The sequence below is a fragment of the Haliaeetus albicilla genome, chromosome 13, assembly GCF_947461875.1.
Source record: "Haliaeetus albicilla chromosome 13, bHalAlb1.1, whole genome shotgun sequence".
Taxonomy (NCBI): Eukaryota; Metazoa; Chordata; class Aves; order Accipitriformes; family Accipitridae; genus Haliaeetus; species Haliaeetus albicilla.
In genome coordinates, this window is record NC_091495.1 from 28,487,033 (window position 1) to 28,507,573 (window position 20,541).

Sequence of the window (20,541 nt, forward strand, 5' to 3'; positions counted from 1 at the left end):
ACAAATAAAAAATAAGGAAGCATGTCCTAATAATAAAAGGGACATGATAAGAAAAATATACTAACCTGTATTTTTCTGCCATTTGTTCCAACTTCCTTGCCAATATACAACATTCTTCCTTTAATTTTGCTATGAATGTATTCTGGGAGGTCAGCAAGGAATCCAGTTCATTCACTAGAAATTACAAAATTAAAAAACTAGAAATTTATTTTACATGATGTAAATTTATAGGTAATTTAGAAACAATTTTATATATTCTTAATTACTTTCCTCTAGATTTTTCTGGTTTTGGTATTTTTTTTAAACTTCAGCTATTTGGACATGGAATTATGACATCATAATTCACCAAAAAAAGGCTCTATGTCAGAATAAGCTAACCTAAAGTGTTTAAGCGATGTTGCCATTGAATCAGGTCTTGTATGAAAAGAATCACCATAAAGACTACATATCTAATCTGGTGGTTTTCCTTTTCAGCTGGAAGTTCATTGACATTTCTGAGAGGAGTAAAATTGGCAAGCCATGCCTTAGCAGCCTTTTGCTTGCTCAACTGGTGCAGAGGATACACTGGCAACCCAAACACTCACACTGTAGACTCATTTCATTCTCTCCTTAAAAAAGCAGTTCTTTTATTTACTGGGTCCTGAAATTACTATGATTAATGTATTTTTTTTTCTCTTTAATGATAAGATATAGACTTATTGTCCAGTGACAGTTGCAGTGTAACCATTTTATAAATTAATTTTCAGCTACTATCAGTTTGGGCTGCACCAAAACTTGTGACCTAGAAATCAAGCATCTTTATTCTTTCAAAAGGAAGATATTGCAAAATGATGTTTCTTGATTTCTGCTTTTAAAATTGGAGAAAGAGAGACCACTGTTACCCAAATCCATTGTATGTGCGTAGGGTCATAATACACAAGGGTTTCTTTATGTACATTATAAATGACTATCATTTTCAACTCCTAATCCTACTAGAGATATATAAAAACAAACTTAGCCGTAATTTTTCATTTTTGTATACTGGGACAATTTACGCACTAGGAGGGTAAATTACACATCTCTTGTGCAAAATTCCACTTAGTCATATACAGATGTGCTGACTAGAGTAGGGAAAAATGATTCTGAGAGCTTCTTTTCTTTTCCTACTGTGTAGACAGCAGCCATAACATAGCTGTTTGCATTCCCTGAACACATGGAAAGGTCCTCTAGTACTGTGATAATGCGGCAAAAAAGGCAGAAAATCAGATGGCAGATGTAAATGTGCCTGCTACCTCAGGTATTATCTGACACTGCTTAAGATTAATACATGCTACATTGCTTTTCTAAAGGTATTGCAGGACTGGTGGGTAAAAATGGTATTTTATTAAACATGAATATACCGTGTTCCATAGGAGCTGAAGCTCCTCCTCCTTTCTATGGTCTGCTGTTAGAGATTTCCTCTCTAAAAATTTCTTTTCTTGTTTATAATATGCACCTGTATTAATGTTGTTGGCATAGTACTTCACAATAACAAAAGGGTTTTTTTGTTTGTTTGGAAAACCCATTTTACTTCCAGATTAAAGGTTAGAAGTTATTGATCAGCTAAGTCAATGCAATGAAGTCTCCTATTATGAAAACCTGAAGTATTGAAGGGATTAAACATCTTTCTTCTAGATTGAGGGTGTGTGGGGGGGCACATGGTAATGCTAAAAATGTTTGAGGCTGCAAAGATTAAATAAAGGAACATATCAATTTGGAGCCAGTGAATTACATCCAGCTGCGACAGTGAATTAAGAACCGATTAATGGCTAAAGCTTTTCTCCAGTTTGGATGCCGAAGCAAACTCATTAAGCTTTTAGAGTAGCTATAATGTGTGTACTGTGGGAACTGTTCAATGCTATTCAGGAGACTTTAACTGTAAGCTCAGAGCATTTCCCGCAGAGCTTCTGATGCTATTTTCTTTATATAACATGTGTGCCTGAAAATCCAGCCAAAAACAAGCCCTTTGTTTTTCTACTTTGTTGTGGTCTCTCTCAGCTTTACGTTTCTTGAACACAGGTAAATAAACTCATAATCCAGATGGTGCAACAGATGTGAGAGCAGCACTCTGAAATCAACAGACAGTGGGCAATACTTTCCATTTTCTCTTTTAAACGCTAACTAATATGTAATTCGGAATCTCCGGTGTAGTTAGCATCTGCTCCCTTCGGCCAGCCAAAGGTTACAGGTGTTCCTGATGTCATTTCACAGTAAGGCGTGGGCCTGGCTTGTGAGTGAGTGCCCAGGCTCTAATCTTTCCCTACCACCTACCAGTTTTCTCATGCTGGGCCTCCATTTGCTGCATCTTCTGTGTCAGCTCCTGCTCTCTTTGCTGGGCCTGAAGGGCTCGGGCCTTTGCTTCATTGCTAATGCTGTACTGAATGCTCTCTTTCTCCAATCTATAAAAAAAAACAAATAGCAAATAAAGAAAAATAAAAATCATATACTGAAGATGATAAATTAAAAAGGCAAAGCAGAACATTCAATTAATCATAACAACAACAACAAAAAAATCTGGCCAAGCTTTTCACATTAAACATTCCCCTCCCACTTCAGGTTATACGAACTGACCTTTCTCTTACAATGTCAAACATTCTCCAGTGACTAGTAGAGAATGGATAAAAAATACGATCTATTTCCTGAGCGAAAATTAGCCTTTCAGACAAAAATACGATTTTATTTTTACAAATTTTAAACACGACTTCTTTTTCATAAGGAAGTTCCCAAACATCCACTTTGCATTGAACGGACTATTTGCATTTTCTTTTAAATGCTATTTATTTAATTTTGCAATGAAGCTTAGGGACCTGACCCTGAGATGGACTGGTTCCCAGTGAACCAGCAGGAGATAAGTCAATGGGAGCGATTGCCATAGTGCTCATAATACAACTACTCTGAAAGCTTAATGAGTTTTCTTAAGCAACCAAACAAGTTTTAACTATTAATTTATGTAAATAGGAGACGAATGCATCCATTACAATAGAGAAGACTGTTAGCACCACGCAGGCCCAGCCCCTTGTGGTTCTGCTCACTGGGGGGGGTTGTACGGGAAGGTCTAAAGCCCAGTACTATTACTGAAGTACGCAGGCAAGAGAGCAATTTACTTGACCAGATATGCAAGATGGGGCAATGTACTCCTGAGGCAAAACAAATGCTAGACTACCACACTCCATTGAAGCATTTTATTTAAAGCAAGCCAAGCAAAAACAGCATGGAAAATAAAAACCCGAAAAGATATATGCATATAAATTAGAAAAGGTCCTAAACCGCAAATTCATATCTAGACTTTCCCAAAGATCGTGAATATTTATCTGGTGCACACTAGGATCCAGATTCAAAATCTCAGTGAGTTCATGTATACAAGGATTGATTTCTAGATTTCAAAATGACATATATGCACACATTTTTCTACTGAAACTACATTTAATAGCTTGGGATAGGTTTCAATAAAGTCTTATAAACGTGTTGTTTTATTCTACAGACAATACCTATTTCGGGGGATTACAAAATGGAACACGGGCATAGATCATGTAAGGATAAAGCCACATCTCATGTGGTTGCTGCACTTAACCTTTGGATTGGTGCCTAATAACCCATCCGAGATATTGCAATATCTCAGCATGACACACACAATGTTAAATCTTCTCTCTTAAATTTACCCCAAAGCAATACAAATGGTGGGTCACATTACACTAATTCCTGGTCCTGATGTTGCAAGCCCTACCTTAGGCAAAACTCCCTTTGAAATCACAGGCAGTTTCTTCTGAGGTAAGACTGAGAATGATTTGACACAGAGAATACATTTAGATAGCAAGAATTTTACAGCGTTAAGGAAACAAAGCACATTTTTCAAGCAAATATCATACACTGAACTGCACTTTATCACATCATTCTCAGAATTACTTTGTAACCATATTGGGGCTATCCTAAGGAGTGATGCTTGCATCATTTCCTAAGTGTAAGCTCCAAATACGGAAAGCATTACTATGAAAAAAATCTTTCCGTATTTGCTGGGAACCAGTTTATTTAAACCCCTTCCCCCCTTCTAAACATCCTTTTACCTTCAGACAGTTGTCATGAGCACTGGACTGCTCAAAAAAACCCACACCAGCACCTAACACATCCCCCAGACATTTTCAGCTAAAGAAAGTGGCAGGAGCAGAGTATTTTATTTAATAGTGTCTTATGTGAGATGGCTGTGTGCAGCTGGGTGCTGTGCTGTCATCTGGCACACAGCTGGCTGGCTAGCATTCTGCTGGGGGTAGCCTTCAGCATGTATCAAGCTGCACAGCTCAAGCTACCAAGGCAAGCCTGTAAAGGTCTATTCCTCATTGCTAGGGTCCCTCCTGTCGAACACATGCTAACAGGCAAGTTAAAAATAAATGGAGAATCTACTGCCACCAGAAACACACTCTTGTTAGGGGACTGATCCAAAAAAGCCATTCACCTGTGCTACCTACTGTATAAAGCAAACTAGGAGGATCTCAGAAACCATGGATGCATGGTGAGTTCCCTGTGGCTGAAGTGTATATGGGGTGGGTGAAAATAGATGAATTTATACAGTGGATAAAAGCTCAACTATAAGACTAGGAAAACACAGGTAAGTCTTATGCGGAAGGGTAGCTGACTAGTCTCAATCTTAACACCTAGAAAATTTTGAGATTGAGACACAACCAGTGCCACATAAAGAACAACAGCTGAGGTGCCTAGAGCTGCTGAGGAACAAAAAAAATTCCTGGAGCCAAAGTTGTCTAAACTAAGAGGCAAGTCTTTCACCCATACCTTGAGCTGACACCTTCCCTGCTCTCTAAGTTCAATCTCTCTGCTCTCCTGCAGAAGAGTTCCCCAACACATTTTACATATACAGAGAAAAAAGGAAAAAAACCCAACCAAACCCACAACAAAAAAAGCCCATGGATAAAACAGGCAGAAGGCGGCCCAAGAGATTTTAGGAACTATCGGTAACATTCCTGCTACAACCAGCAAATATTGCAGTTTTAGAAGGTTTGACACTGGCTGCTTATTTGCAATTACAAAAGCACAGAGACAATGTAAAGCAAAGCAACAACAGCCTAATTTGGGTGACACAGGTAAGATCTGAATCGGAAATGACAGCTAAAGATTAATTGTACCTGAACTTTTTAAAGCATCATCTACAGGTATCAAAAAAGGGGACAGAGTGGTTAACCTGCGGCAGCCTGTTCTCTACTAGAATGCAAACACTGAATCAAAATTGGAGACAGTAGCAAAAATTATAGTTCCTTCTCATAGCATCCATTGTACAACACTAAATAAATGCCTATCTGATAATAATTCTGGATTTGGCCATAACGTTGATCAGTTTTACTAAAGCAGAAGCATTCAACACATGGTGACTTTCATTTTTTGTGGCATAAAGTCAGAAGCAACCATTCAGATGGAGGCAAGCTCAAGCTCTCCTTGAGGCCTGTTCTGAAGCACAAGTTTTCCACAGTGATTTTAGTTCTAAACACCGATTGTTTTGAGCCTGAGTTACGGCTGTCAAGAGCAGCCTTCTTAGTTAACTTGTTCACATATCTCAATGAACCGGATGTCAGTTTGCAATGACTGAAAGCTATGCTTTCTAAATATTCTTGACAAAACAAAAGGCACAGTAAACTGTAGCTTATAGTACAGGAAGAAGAACAAAACTGCCATCACTTGCAAACCTTAAAAAAAATCCTTGATGAAAATGAAGTGAAAATTCACTTTTACCTCAAAGCTAACATAAAATTATGCTGGCTGAATTGGAGCCAACAAATTTAATAAAAAAAACTCCTTTCCCACGACTAACAAATAAAAACTGGATCACAGATCCATTTTCAATAGAAGACCGCTCTCTGCCAAATGGCTTCACAGTAAAGAAAAAGGAAGGATGTAAAGACTAGTGATGTGAAAGTCATATTTGACATAAATAACAGCTCATTGATTTTTGACTGCAAAAGAACAGAACCTAGACTGATAAAACTTTTAATTTCACAACACAATTCAATAGTAGGTATTTCAGCAAGAGTCATTTTGCTTTGGTAACAGTACAAAATGAAAAAATACAGGATGAGTCTCAATGTAGAATTAGGCCTCTGGAGGTTGCCAGTAAGTCTTCTGGCAAAGCAACTATAATGTGAAGCAACCATGCTTCCTATATTGACTATTTGATTTTTCCATGAGATCAACATGTGGCATTTTATAAAAAGCTAATGGATCCATTAGTAAGGACTATGAACTTAATTGGATAAATTAAAATACTCTAGCAATTATCTCAGTTCAGTGGCACACAAGAGGTTATCATAACCTTATTTTTGACATCTTCATTTCTTATTAATTATAGTTAAAAATGTAATTATAAAATATTTTAGGCTTTCATATATACTTACTTTAAACTGGACTTCATAAATTATTAAGGAGTAGCTGGCATTTAGTGTTCCAAATGTTTGAGGTATCTGAACTAACAAGACTGTTGGCCTAAATAATGACCAGTCCTGGAACTCAGCAGCAACACTCATACTTGGGCAACACGAGGACCAGTCGAGCCTAACACTGATGCTTTTACTACATGCCTCAGTGGTCGAGCACAGACCTCTTTCCTAGATAACATGTAGCTAAGTGGGCCAGCAACGTGAACTGCAAGACGAATCACCTCAGAAGAGGAGAAGCATTCAGCTGAGGGCTCCCTCAGCTCTTCCAGAGGAAATGGGCTTTCTCTCCCAGTACTTTTGAAAATCAATGTATAGCACAAGCTTTTCTATACCAAATTGAAAAACAGCTTTGAGAAGGTACCCAAGCACTTAATCCCAGTGTCTTTGACAAAATCTGGCTTGAGGACACTCCAATCAATTAGAACACTTCTGAAAGGAGGACTTGAAAGCCTACCTTTATTATGAACCCTAAAGATTTTAGCCAATAGCTTTGGGCACAAAGGCTCAGCAATGTTTTATGCAGTCTGCTTTGCAAGCTTTCCACAAAAAAGGTCTAGTGGACCATCCATTAGAACCAGTTTTCTGAACCACCTTCTCATAGGTTACTTCATATTATTACTTCAGCTACAAGTGTCAAGGGAAGAATGGAAAATCAGAGTATATCCTTGCTCTTCTTCCAGGCTACAGGAAAAAAAAACCCAAATACAAAAAGCCAAAAAACCACCACACAGCAACATTCACGGGGAAAAAAAAAAAAAGAAGGAAAAAAAAAAAAGAGAATAAAACCTGAAACAAGAAGTCACAATACCTACCCTATTCTGTAAGGGGAAATTGGAGAAAAATGTTTCCAGTCTCTTACTTTACTATCAGAAAGTATTAAAATACTGCAATAATAAAGGTCATAAAAGAATCTACATAGAATAAGATCATATGTTGGGTCAGAACACTTCACAAATTTGTTCCCTCTGTCCTCCATATGTATCTTCATAAGTATGTCATACACAGAAGGAAAAGGGCTCATTTTTTTTCAGGTCAGCAGACAAGCCTAAAGGTTGGTCTGCAAATATGAAAAAAAAAAAAATACAACTTACCATGAAGTCATTCTCCCCAGGAATGGTCTTAAATATTAATGGAAAAGTCCTAAAACTGCTTTCAGACCGACCTTTCAATTTAACAGCACTGCAGTATCCTATTCAGCTATTTATAGTGGAGAACATGTTTACAGAGTTTACCTTATACTATCCAACGTCTTAGTATTTTCAACCATTTAGGTAAGGAAATACAACACAGTAAGACCCCAAATTCTGCAGCTATATAAGTACATGGTGGTTTTAAATGTAGCTATGATTCAAAATTATTAATTCCACACCTTCTAAATTAAGAACTCTAGAGCATGTACCTTGTTCATATGTTTGGAACAACTCAATAATAAGACTCAGGGTCACAAGATTTCTCCCTTTCCCTTAAGTCAGGCTTCTAGGAACCTTTTGTTTAGCATTGACTGTTTTGGTTATCTTCCTTTGTAGGGCCTATGTATTTTCATCTAATAGGTCCTTTTTAATACCTAGGGTTGCTATGACTGAGGACATAGCTGGACAGTGTTTCCTGGTTTCCTCTTATAAAACACTGTAGATTTTTTTAAATAAAAGTTTTGATTTCTTCAGTGCATGTGTAAATCCATTGCAGCATATTTGGACTGGCTGGATTTTACAGCTCTTGGTGCTTTTACAGGGCAGAAGGAGAGGCATGAAATGAATGTTCTTACGTCAAAAAATAAATAAAAAAAGATGCCCACGTGCATGCTTGTGCAAGAATTATGTAGAAATACCTTTTAAATGCATCATGATAAAGTCATTTCTTTAAACCTCTCCAAGGAGCTGAAAAATTGCCCTTCCTGTATCCCATTGTGGGAATTACCCACTGAGTTGCTCTTTATGTCTGTTTCTGGGAGCTGACTGGATGCTGATTCTGGAGCCGGCTGCCAGGTCTTCTCAGTGGAAAGCTCAAGTTTCTGGAAACTGCCCCAGCCAGCACACTGTGTTTGGTGAGCTTCAGTACAATCTACATTTGCATGGTCAAAATTTGCAGAGGCCTAATTATTAATTTAATTGGTAGAACTGGAGGACTGCGTCATTGTTAAGGACGCATGTGGTCCTATTGGTGAGAATTGAGGCAAAAAAAAAATTTAAAAAAAATCTTAGTTTTTGTTTTTACAGTGTAAAGCGCCTAGTTACATTAGTTGAGAGATACAGAGTTTCCTAAAATAATAAAATGTCAGAGTTTTTTTCTCTTAACCATGTGAAGCAGAAGCTACCACAAGCAATTAGAAAAGCTATGTAGAGGTCAAGGGTTCAAAAGTGGTAAAAAATTAAGCTGTCAAATTGACTGAACTCTTTAAATATGGATCTGGAAAGTTAGAAGATGCTACAGAAATAACTTTAAAGTAGAAATACCTTTAAAGTATGTTAAGACTATAATTACTACTACTTTGTCAAGACTACAATTATTTGACAAATTAGCTTAAAACTATTTTTCCCACAATGCAAATAATTACCCAACTGTATACCCACTCCCAGAATCCAAATAATTTCAACTTGTTATACTACATTCTATTTTTTTCTGAGAATTTCAATTTTGCTGAAATGGAGATCAGTGCATCTGATTTTCTTGTTCCTATTGAAAATTTTTTCCAGCTTTCTCTATTTAGAATGCGGCTACACCATTGGAACCACTTTTATATATATATATATAACTTTTATATATATTTGCACTTTATATACTATTAGGAGGTCTACAGAAACAATACAACACTAAGTCTAAAACTTCCACTTTGCCCTTTATACCCTACCTGAGGCATCAGAAATTATTATACATTAATGGCTGCGCATGAAAAAGTTTCCTACTCTATTTTTGAGTACTTGCTGTACTTGAAAACCACTACAAAATTACCACTAACTGGAGATATTGATGGGCATGAGAAAGACCAAAAGTTGTAAGGGCACAGGAACTGAGACACACAGAGTGTTACTCATATGAAAGTTTATACAACTGAAAGAAGCTTCAGTATAGTTAACTTGAGTATATACATAACTGGTGGTATATTCCATCTCTACTTTTATCTACTAGGTCTTTTAACAAAATGAAAGGATTGGGTTTCCTACTCTAAATTCAGTATAAAAGAAAGAATTTGCAAACACCTCACCGATAAGATGGTTTTATTCTTTTGGTGTTATGCCTTCAAGATACATACAGAAAACTACCAGTTCCTCAATGTAGACAATAACTACTTTTCAATCTCGATAGTTCTCTGTATACCAAGTCACAGCTAAATATTATCACTAACTGACCTCTATTTAATTGTTAGAGAAGAAAAAAAGTGTCTCTAACAGTAACTAACATCTTGTATTAGGTCAAATATACTGACTTAGAACCAAAATCTGATTTTTCTGGCACATCTATAAGCCTTGCTAGCAAGATATGCACCTTGTAAGTAAACGCCCATCCTGCAGTGGTTATTACCATCAGATTGTGAACTATTTGGCTAGTAAGTCCCTATAAAAACAGACAGTCAAGTACAGAATAGAAGTTGCATGGGAAGATGCAACATGAGAACTGTTTTTTGTCAAGTCTTAGTATGTAGCCCTAAGCACTTCAAAGTACAATGCCCCTTTCTCTGAAACATTCTTTCTATCTTTGTTCCACAAACCACTTTTACAAATGGCTGAATGGTGAAATGTTTGCTTTCCATGGAAGATTTAGAGACATTTACTCTGTATACACAAAGTTATTTGAATTATTTTCACTAAATTTAAAAGAGTCATTTTCTTGACTTATGGTGATTCTTCAATTTGGCACCAGCAGCCTCTCATGATACAGCTTCAGGACAGTTTTAAGCACCATTTAAGGCAACATTGCCAGAATAAGGTGCGGTCCTTTTTTTTATCCTCTTATAATCAGCACTCATGCAACTTATTCTGCAAGAACAAATGATTCTTTTTCAATCTGATTAACTCCCTGAACCACCTGACCATACAGGTGCCTGTCTTCCTGTGTCAGCACAAGCAAGGGCCTGGCAATATGTGGCCAGACATAGCCACATATTACCACTCTAGGGATTTGCCTTTTCAGCAGCAGCGTAGACTTAGACCAGCTTCAAACAATTGTGACTCTGTACTCCAAGGCTCAGCTTGTTAATAAAGTAAATACAACTGTCAGGCTCCTACCACTGTAAAAAAAAATAAAAAAATGATGCAGCTAAATGATGCAGAGACCTGATCTGCTATGAACTCACTCTGCCAATTTAAATTTGTTCAAGAAACCAATGTTTTTGGTACGTTAACTTTGTACCAGCAAGCTTTATGCTGAATCAGGTATCATCTGTCCTACTGCTGCTGGCATAAAGTCAGCATAAACACTGCGTTGCATGCTTTAGCTAATTCAAAAGGAAAGTGACTGTGTGCTCACACCTGATCCGGATCAGATCAGCACAGCTGAATGATCCAGTAGATCACAGATGCACAATGAATGACTGCTGAACAGTCACCTACATTTTTCACAGACCTTAGGTTTGGGCACACAACCTGCAGTTAAGCTACCATAGGCCTGATACTTTGAAGTTGTTAACTCTACCCAACTATTGCTGAAGTTGAGAAGGGAGGAACAGTTCCCTCTGCCTCCAAAGGACCAAGCCTTACAGGAACAGCTTGGGAAGAAGCAGAACAATTTGACAGAACAAAGAGTTCTTCAGGATGACAATTTGAAAGACAATATTTGATTTTGAAGGAATTTGATCTAGAGTAAGCTAGACCTCTCCCCCATCCTACAGCAAGATACCACATATTCCAGCAAACTGACAAACTTGTGACCAAAAGCAAGAAAGATGAGAAATACTGTGCCAACATTACATTGTAATTGACTGTTGATTTGCTCTAGATATTACAGAAACATCCCAATAAAATACATGTTTATCTACCCGCATATCAGAGGCGCTAGATATGAACAGGTGAGTCAAAAAATAAAAATCCAGCCTTATATACCTTTTATTGTTTTGGTCAACTGTGGCATAATTTTTGTATTATCCTGATTGTAGCTGTCTGCACATTAGTATTAGAAATAATGGACAGGCAGTATAACAGTTGAGAGTTTTTTTGTTTTGGTTTTTTTTTTTTTTGCTCAGGTTATAAATCTCTCTTCTTTATGCTGTCAAGAGTAAAGGGAGAAACATATTTCAATAGCAACTTTAAAACGAAACTCACAAATTACTACCATTATGTTAAGTGCTAGATATCCCACTGTGCAGTTTTGCTTTGTGAATTTTTACCTTCTTCCATGCACACTTTTAGCCACTGATCGCACAGCCTTTCAGTGTTTTCTGCCTTTTCCTTTAAATAAACTGGCTCTGGCTCCTTCCATCTGGTTCCCCTTCCGTCAGCAACCCTGCACCTGTTCACACCTCCTCTCCTGTTGGATTCCACTGAACATTTCCTCCTCTGCCAGGGCTATTCTGGCACTCGCAACCTTTCTGTCATTCAATCCATCTGTCAGAAGTGAACTTTGTTTACCGCAAGCTTCTGCTTTCTTCTTCAAGAAGCAAAGCCCCTCAAGGTCATTGTCAAATGAACTGTCGGTGTGGATTTAAATCCACTTCTGCTAACCAGCAGAAGATGAAGTTCTTTACAGTCCTGTATTTGTGAAGATTGGTTTGGGGTATAGGAGAAATAATACAGGAGCAAAAGAATAGATTTTAATCATCATTTGTTAACTCCAACGGCTAATGTGTTTTTCTTCATATACGTATATCTGTACCTTCTTGCAAAGACTAGCAGAATCTGATAAAGACTTGCAGAGCTATGCAAAGTGGAAAAGGCTAATAAAAATATTACAAATAAAATAATAAATGAAAGCTTTTGACTCTTATTTTAACACCACGTAACAAAGATATTGACTAAAAATGCAAAGAGAAAATGGGAACAGCTGAATGAGTAAGTTTACAGTAAAACCTTAAAGCGGCCAATACCACTCACTGTAAATTATTTCATCTGCAGCATCTTTTTTTTTTTTTTTTTAAGTTACCTACTGATGTTTCAAATGCAACACTATTTAAGGAGAAAAAAAAACCCATAACGACCTCTGAATATTTTTTCCTGTTTTCAAGCCTTGTAAAGCACACATGCAACTCTGTTAAAATACAGCTTTCCACATTGAGACAAATTTTAAAGATTCTTTGTCAGGGCTGAGACTAAATTCATATGGTCAACAGGATACATTATTTTTAGCAATTCCTGTGCCCATATTTCTTTTCAGAAATACATTCTGATAACCACAAGCTCCTGAATTATTAACTAACCTCCTCGACAGTTTCATTCTTCTAAAATGAGAAATACCTTTCAATTTCACTGCATATCTTGCATATCCTTAAAAAAAAAGTAAGATTTTTCACCAAGATTAAATACAATACCAAAAAATAAAATACTTATTTTAAGTTTTGTAAGCAATTATAACAAACCACCCATTTTATTACCCTTTTACCAAAAATGAATTTAAAGTAAAGCTTTCTGGGAGGAAATCCAGGAGGTAATCCAATCTCATTAGCAGAAATGCAGTTATACTTATGTTAGGTCTGAATTCGATTCTAATAAAAATTGCACTGACAAATACTGCACAAGTTTAGCTGAATAATAACTTAATACTGATATATCCCTTATATGAGGATTAGTCCCTGCATTTGCAAGGGAATTTTTTCTGATGCTATGATCTTCTTCCATAGGAAACTACACGCAGGTGAACAAAAGCTCTGGAAATAGAAGAGGAACTCTGAAATAAAAAGAATATGCAGCAGTGTCGCACCTAACTACAGAGAAACTTTTATTACGCAGTTTGATTTAAGCCCTGTAGAAGGCAACTGAACGAGGAGAGGCTAATCAAGAACAGTTGCTCCTGTTTCTACAAAAAAAGTAGTCTGATACTCGAACCACCAGGAACACAGGGGCAACCAGCAGTGGCACGCTATTAAGCTTGCCACACTGCCAGCACAGGCAGGGGAAGGAGGTCAGCCCTGTCAAGTAGCTGACAGAGGAGGCTGTGCTCATCTGCTCACTCAGGACAAGCATTTACCAGCTCACACTCTCCCCCTGACCAATCACCGGCACAAGGGCACTGAGCAAGGGGGTGAGGAGAGCAGCCAGGCAGCCAAAGCTGGCGTGCTCAGGTGATTTTTTCTTCCTCCCTCCATCCACCAGCTACCTTCTCCAGAGATGACAACCTACAGGCTGATGCTCTTCAATGTCGAGTTTGATTAAGTCCCCAGCTGAGGACTCTTTGGGTTCTCTGTTGAATTTTTTTCTAGGCAAGAATTTCAGGAGCAGAGCCTTGCACGAAATAAAAAAAAGAAAAATCAAAACCAAACCAACAAGCACTGTGACTGCACAAAATAAACAACTTTGAATATAGTTCTGAAAGCACAAGGCAGCTTTTAAAATTGTTTAAGTTCACAAATACCAAGTGCTGATAGAAAAAGTACATTTTAGCTTACTGTAAAAACAAGCTTTCAGATGTACTTGAGAGAAAAGCCCTAAAACAAGTAAAAAATAAGGATAAAAATCAGAACCATTTTCCCAGTAGCAAATTCAGCTAAAAAATCCAGCAGCATTGAATACACGTGTCTGAAAAATTTTTGCGGTTCAAGAAAATAAATCATTACCGTGCTGTCATTAGTCACACAAATAGAAAACCTAATTTGAATGTGATCAAAGTAAATATTTGATACACATGTATAAACTTATTACTGCTAGTGCTGAATAATAACTGCTCAAAACAAAGACCTTATAAAGATGTTTGTTTTCTACAGCAGTTAGTCTCTTCTGTATTTCATCTGAACTCACTGCTCGCTCCAAAGCGCTTTAAGTATTGTCACTGCTCCTGAACCACACTCTACATGCAGTAGCAATTTGGCTGCTTCAACAACCTGATGCGATGTATAAAAGATGAAATCATTAGAGAAATTTGATGTGACCAGTTGCAGTTTAAGTGCCATGGAGAAAAATTCAGAGGAAGCTAAGACTAAAAACTGAAAATGTTTTATTGCCTTTTCCTTGAGAAATTTGTATTGTAGGACAATAAATTGTCAACCATGTTTAAACTCTTTAAAAATGAAAAAAGAGTGATTTATAGACGTTCTTATTCAAAATTAACACATGATTTTTTATTTATTCTTTACTCCTTCACTTGTATTTTTTTTCTTTCCCTTTTAAACTTCATCAATGGCCCTTACAAGTTTGTAACATAATCTTAAATATGTTTAAATGATTAAATAGAAAGATATTTAATTAATTGTGTATTATCTTGACACAACGTATATCAGCTTCAAGATTGCTACAAGGCACTGCCAGAAGACGACAGAGCCGATTTATTTCAAATCATTCAGTATCAGTCTTCATAAAGCAGCATATGGTCTTATCATGGCAGGTAAAATATTTTACCTTCTATAATAACGCAGAGCAGCTAATTTATCTACATGCTATATAATCAGATAAACAATTTCAGCTGCACTATGAAAACCTGTAGGCAGGGGAGAAATTTATCCCCCACTACTTTATTGATTTTTCCGCCTATACATTCATATAATTGCTAACAATAGAGGTTATTCTTTCTTCCATCCCCTTCCTCAATTACCTTAAAGCAAGACCTTCTTTTCAGTTGTGGAAATATTTGCAGTTTCTACAGCTGCAGGACAAAGAACTGAGACATTTTCACAGAGTTGCTTGGGGGAAAAGGAAAGGGAGAGAAAAAAAAAAGCTTTGCAAGATTCTGTTGCAAGTAAAGCAGAGTGAATGACAACTTTCAAAGCTACCACAATCATTTACTAATGTGCTGCTATACCAAATAAGTCTAATTTTTTTTGACAGCACCAAATTAGATTTATTGCAGAAACTGCTGCATAAATAGCATATGGCTATGTTATACCACCTATTTCAAATCCCTGTAATGTTTCCTCCCCTCCCTGCTCAAAATGAATAATTGAGCCAAGCTATAAACCTTCTGCAGACGAGAGATATACAAGTTCAAAAAGCAGATGCAGGAGATGTAGATTTCTTTGTTGAGGTTGTCTGAAGAAGTACCACCGATCAAACAAAACTGGGCAGTAATAGGTCAGGTCTCCCTTGCTACACTTCAGGATTTTATTTCCCCCTTTCCTTGATAAAATTTTGTTTTCGCTTCTCTTTCAAGCTGACAGTCATCAACACGGGGCATGACCTCGTAATCCTCTCGCACATGACTACCTCTTACTTGCACAAGAAATCCTATTGATCTTTACTTCTTACGTGAGTCAAATTATTCATGTGACTCAAGATCAGAAGGCTCGGACCTCCATTCATTCCTCACAGGCTCTCATTTACGAAGAGGGTAGTGCCTCCTCCGAGCAAAAAAATAAAACATCAGAAAACCGGCTTCATTCATCGGGGGGGCCCAACCCTGTGGGAAGGTGCCGACCTACAGCTCTCCCCCCTTCAACGGGAGCAAAGTTTTCCTATCGGTCTGCTGGATCAGTCCCCAGACCCACGTGCTTTCGAGTTTCTGTCGATCGCCGAATTCTGCCTGCAATACGCGGCTACGATAAAAGGCGAAAACGCGCGACCTTCCTACGTGACGGGACCGAGAGCAAAGGCCGGCGTGTTTCTGAGGCAGGAGGGGGCACGGCCCCCCGGGCGGGCCGTGCCCCGGGCGGGCCGTGCCCCGGGCCCAGCAGGCCGCACCGTGAGGGAGGCAGCCTGGCGGCCCTCCCGCACCTCCCCTCCGCCGGGGCCCGGGGCGAGGCCCGCCGCTCGCCTCCAAAGTTTGCGCGCCCGCCGCACGGAAAGACGTTGCAAGGTCTTCTCTCCGGCCGACGGGCACACCACTGCACACATCGTGGAAGGCTGCGGCTACCCCGCCGCTCGCCTCTCGGTGGTCAGTCCTCCCAGCTGCCCTATCCGTTACTGTCTGATTAGCTCTGCGAAGGAGCCCCTCCCCGGCCAGCTTTCCCCGCCATCTGTTCCACACGCGATGGCTGCCGCCCAGCAGCCTCGCGCTGCCCTCCTACCTGGCACCCGGCTCCCGGCCTTACCCCAAAGTGCTAACACAGGTTCTCGCTGCTGGCAGAGTCAGGATTTCATTACTACTACTTTGACAAGTGCAGGGTTGTTTGTAATTTCTCTTTTATCCTGATTTTGATTGTACAACCACCTCCCACTGATTCAGTTTGCTTCAGTTTTGTTGCTCACAGATTTTACTCTCCACATTAATCTCCCTCTGGCATGTTACTGCATCTGTTCCCTTTTTTATTATTAATTTTCAAATTCCCACCATTTTTGACAAAAAGGAGGTAATCTACACTCTGCTTCTGCCCATTTCATTTTCTTTAATTTGGAAGATAAGTATGAAAGCGTGCCAAAGAAGTTAATTCTCCGTTAACAGTTTATTTTCTGGCATCCCGATGCCTTTGTATATGAAAAACAGATAGAAATAAATGTTGACTGAATCACAACAACATAGTCGCAACCATCCCTAAATTTAATGAAAAGTAAACATATGAAGCAGATTCTAAAAAGTTTATTAGTTATCAGAGTTGTTACATGTTATCACTCCTCTCTGTATTTTAAAATAATGGTTTCGTACAAGATGAGCAGAATATAAAAAAAATTAGAAAACAATCACGGCTTACACCTCATTTCTGCTTCTCCCCCCTCCCCCCACCCCCCCACCAATTTAAGTGTTATTCGTCCTTTCTTCAGTCAGTCAGTCTGGGAACATAAAACATACCTCACACTTTTAATATTAGTAACAGCATTTCTTTGAATGTTACCTCCTTTCCAGCATATACCATGGACTCTTTCTGACATGCTAAAATTGTTGGAAAAAGCACGACAGTAACTGTGCTGCTAACTAATAGGTACTGCTAGAAAAAACCAATAGATAATAAATACCTAGTACTGTGCAACTCCCTAAAAGGCTATGTGTAACCACCAAGAAGTTAGTTTACATTTTATCATTTAATAGTATAGCTTAAATAGGGAAATCAACGTATGAGGCATGCTGCAATTCTAGGAAGGAATGCTGGTGACGACATACAGCTCAACACCAAAGCTTCAGTGACTAAATAATGCCACTGGCGCCCAGAGGTAGAATGATAGATTTATTTGCTTTATTTATTATACATGTAATATGAATTAGCGTTAATGCAGTAGTTGAAACTAGCAAGAAGGATGGATGCACAGTAGGAAGGCTATAGCACTGCGAAAACACACTGTACTCCCCAAATGCCACTTTCTTAGATATGCTGCTTTCTAGAGATCATATCATTTCCAGAAATAAGGGAGAGAATAAATATCACATAATGGGGGTGGGGGGGAATAATCAAGAACTACAAAACCCACTGACTCACTGTAATACAAACTTTTATTCTTCAACAGTGACACAGGGATTCAGGGTAGCTTGGTGGGTCATCTGAACCTGGAAGCACAGGTTCTTCTACTGTTTAGTAATTTTTCCCCTTCTGCAAGTTGACATTCAATACTGCTTGCAATATTTCATATAAGCAAACAAGAATAGTAAAAATTAAACTAAACTAAATCTGCTTCAATTCCACTCAATTATATCTCCCAGCAAATTTTAGATGACATTTCAGTCAAAAATATCTCAAGCCATCTACCTAGCTCCGTGCCTGAGAAAATACATGATGGCATAGAAAAAGTTCAATTTTGAAATTCAGTGATTCCCTCACTTCTTCAGATTTATTTAACTGCTTTGGCATATGCAAACAGGAACTACATCTGACTGCAGCTAAAACAAATAATAACTTCAGATTTGTTTTGAAACAAAAAGAGGAAAGATTTTTGACCATGTTTCTGTTATGCAAGAATAGTGAAAAATTTTATTAAATTAGGTGATGTGCTAAGATCTGGGCAAGTTGTTAACATCTTGCATCTTTTATGTGATCTTTTCCACTAGCATATTGACATGCTTTTTAATGATTATTCTCTCATGAACTAAGAACAATAGATCTGTATGTTTTCTGCTCTCTGAAGAACGGATTCAGATAAGCTTCATTAGCAAGACCCAACCTTGCCAAAGTAATGGCAATTTAACACTGCCTTCAGAAGTAATTTTGTAAGATTCTCCTACTACGGTAACTCTAATACAAATAACCACAAAGCTGGAAATAGGGTAAGAAAATAAATACTTAAAACAAGCATGGTCAGTCTCATAGCATGGGGACATCTGCAAAGTTACATGACTGACAATCAGAACTACACAGCAAAAGTTCTGTATTTTCCCAGTTATTTGAAGACATACAAATTAGAATTACTAACTAGATTCAATAGCAGGAAATGCATGTTAATAGCAAGGATTTCTAAGCAACATATTGCTCCAGGAAGAAAGGTGACAGGAAAATACAATTTTAAACTCTGTGGCAGTGCTTTAGAATAGCTAATTGTAACCTTTTTCTTGATTTTTAACAAGTACATTTTGTTAACTTAGAAGCTGTTTAGTTGGTAATCAATCAACGGTGTCTGAAAACTAGGATGCAGCAAAGAAGTGGGACTCCTGGATAAGGGTGCAGTTATGCAGAGCACTTTCTTTTTCTCATGAAGACAATGACTACATGCTCGTTCTTATTTAATCCATTCATATAATATTTACCATCTCATTTTCATACATTAAAATCCACAGTTCTAGTATTTGTTTTATTATGCTACTTATTTACAATATCCAAACTTCGAATCAGTGGATTAGTGAAGAACTTTTCTCCTTTGTAGTATACTAATTCTATACTAATTCATAGAAACCAAAGAATTCTTTCTGTATCTCCTCAGCTACCTCTAATTTTTGCCAGAACAACACAGACAGGTCATGCAAGGCAACAGAAAGACTCTCCATAACTGTGTAACAGCAGTACAAGCCTCCCTCAAGTCCAGCGTTGTGAGAAGACTTGGAGTGGACCAGCTGGTCCTCTCCTGAAAAGAGGGGAATCAGCAAGATGAGGCCAAGGCCAGCATACCCAAGAGATGCACTAAATCAGTGCAGTTTCTGCAGCAACCTCCCACAGGCAGGACTCTAGAGCTTAAAATCTGTTTTCCTTGGCAAGTGCCACAGTGAATGAGTCTATAATCCCCATAGGATTGCTATCACCACTACCCTTCAAGTAAGCATTTTCACTGGCACAGCTGCCATTTGAGGTGAAGGGAATAAAGAATGAAAGAAAGCAGACCGTAAGCGAATAAAGTTCACGTGCAACAACTATGGATGTACCAATCCATTAAAAACATACCGAGTTCAAAATGCAAAACTAAGGCCGTTAGAGACATGTAACTTTTATACCTTCAGTAATACAGAAAACCTGTTCTGGCAGGAATTGATCTGAGAGGAAGAAAAAGAGTACAGGCTAAGGAAAAGTTTCATTTCAGTAGGGGATCTTTTCCTCTGCGACTCAGGGAAGAGATGACTACGCAAGAACATCTCTAAACCTGCCCTACCAATCTAAATATGTGGGGACGACAGGTAACAGTTCAGAAGCAACAAATCTCTCATCTCTTTTGCCCCCCTTCTTCACCCATGACAGCAATATCACCTAATGTATTCCTGGAAAGCAGACAGATAAGGAGGACACAAAAACCTACAGAGAACAAAGCATTGTAGAATTTGGGTAATATCAAGAAGAAAGATTTGAACCTATTTCCCATGCTTCAATGTATATGTTTTTCCAACAATTAAATGTCAGCGTAGAAAACGTTTCAATACTCACAAGCAGAGGCCATAACATGAATGCAAAGTATAAAAAATAAAATAAAGATTAGGACATTGCAGAAGAGTGGCTGCACTAGGTCAGACAAAGAAGCCGTGGCAGTTCAGCATCTGTCTCAAAAAGCGGACGTCTGTGAAATTGTATGAGAACAGGGCCAGCACAGAACATTACTTGCCCAAAATACTGTTCCCAGGCTCCAGTGATTTACATCTCAGAAACTTCCCAAGTCAGAGACCATAGATTGAAAAGCTACCTGAATCATTTGTATGTTAGGTATCCAGCTTTAAGTACCTCGCTATGTAAAAGTAG

General features: G+C 38.2%; 1 protein-coding gene across 6 annotated transcripts in view; it reads right to left on the reverse strand.

Annotated features, from left to right (window-relative positions):
- SDCCAG8 (SHH signaling and ciliogenesis regulator SDCCAG8) overlaps positions 1–20,541 on the reverse strand; it is a 116,604-nt gene that overhangs the window by 49,456 nt on the left and 46,607 nt on the right. For 5 of the 6 annotated variants that reach the window (XR_011327529.1, XR_011327527.1, XM_069800615.1 and 2 more), the window contains exons 14-15: positions 2,290–2,417; positions 66–174 (exon numbers count right to left, since the gene is read on the reverse strand). The exons of the other annotated variant lie outside the window; for it this stretch is intronic. Coding sequence is in view for 3 of the 5 variants with exons in the window: in XM_069800615.1 (XP_069656716.1) it covers positions 66–174; positions 2,290–2,417 (237 nt within the window). In the remaining 2 variants the exon portion in view is untranslated. The remainder of the gene's footprint in view (positions 1–65; positions 175–2,289; positions 2,418–20,541) is intronic. 6 annotated transcript variants of the gene reach the window in all.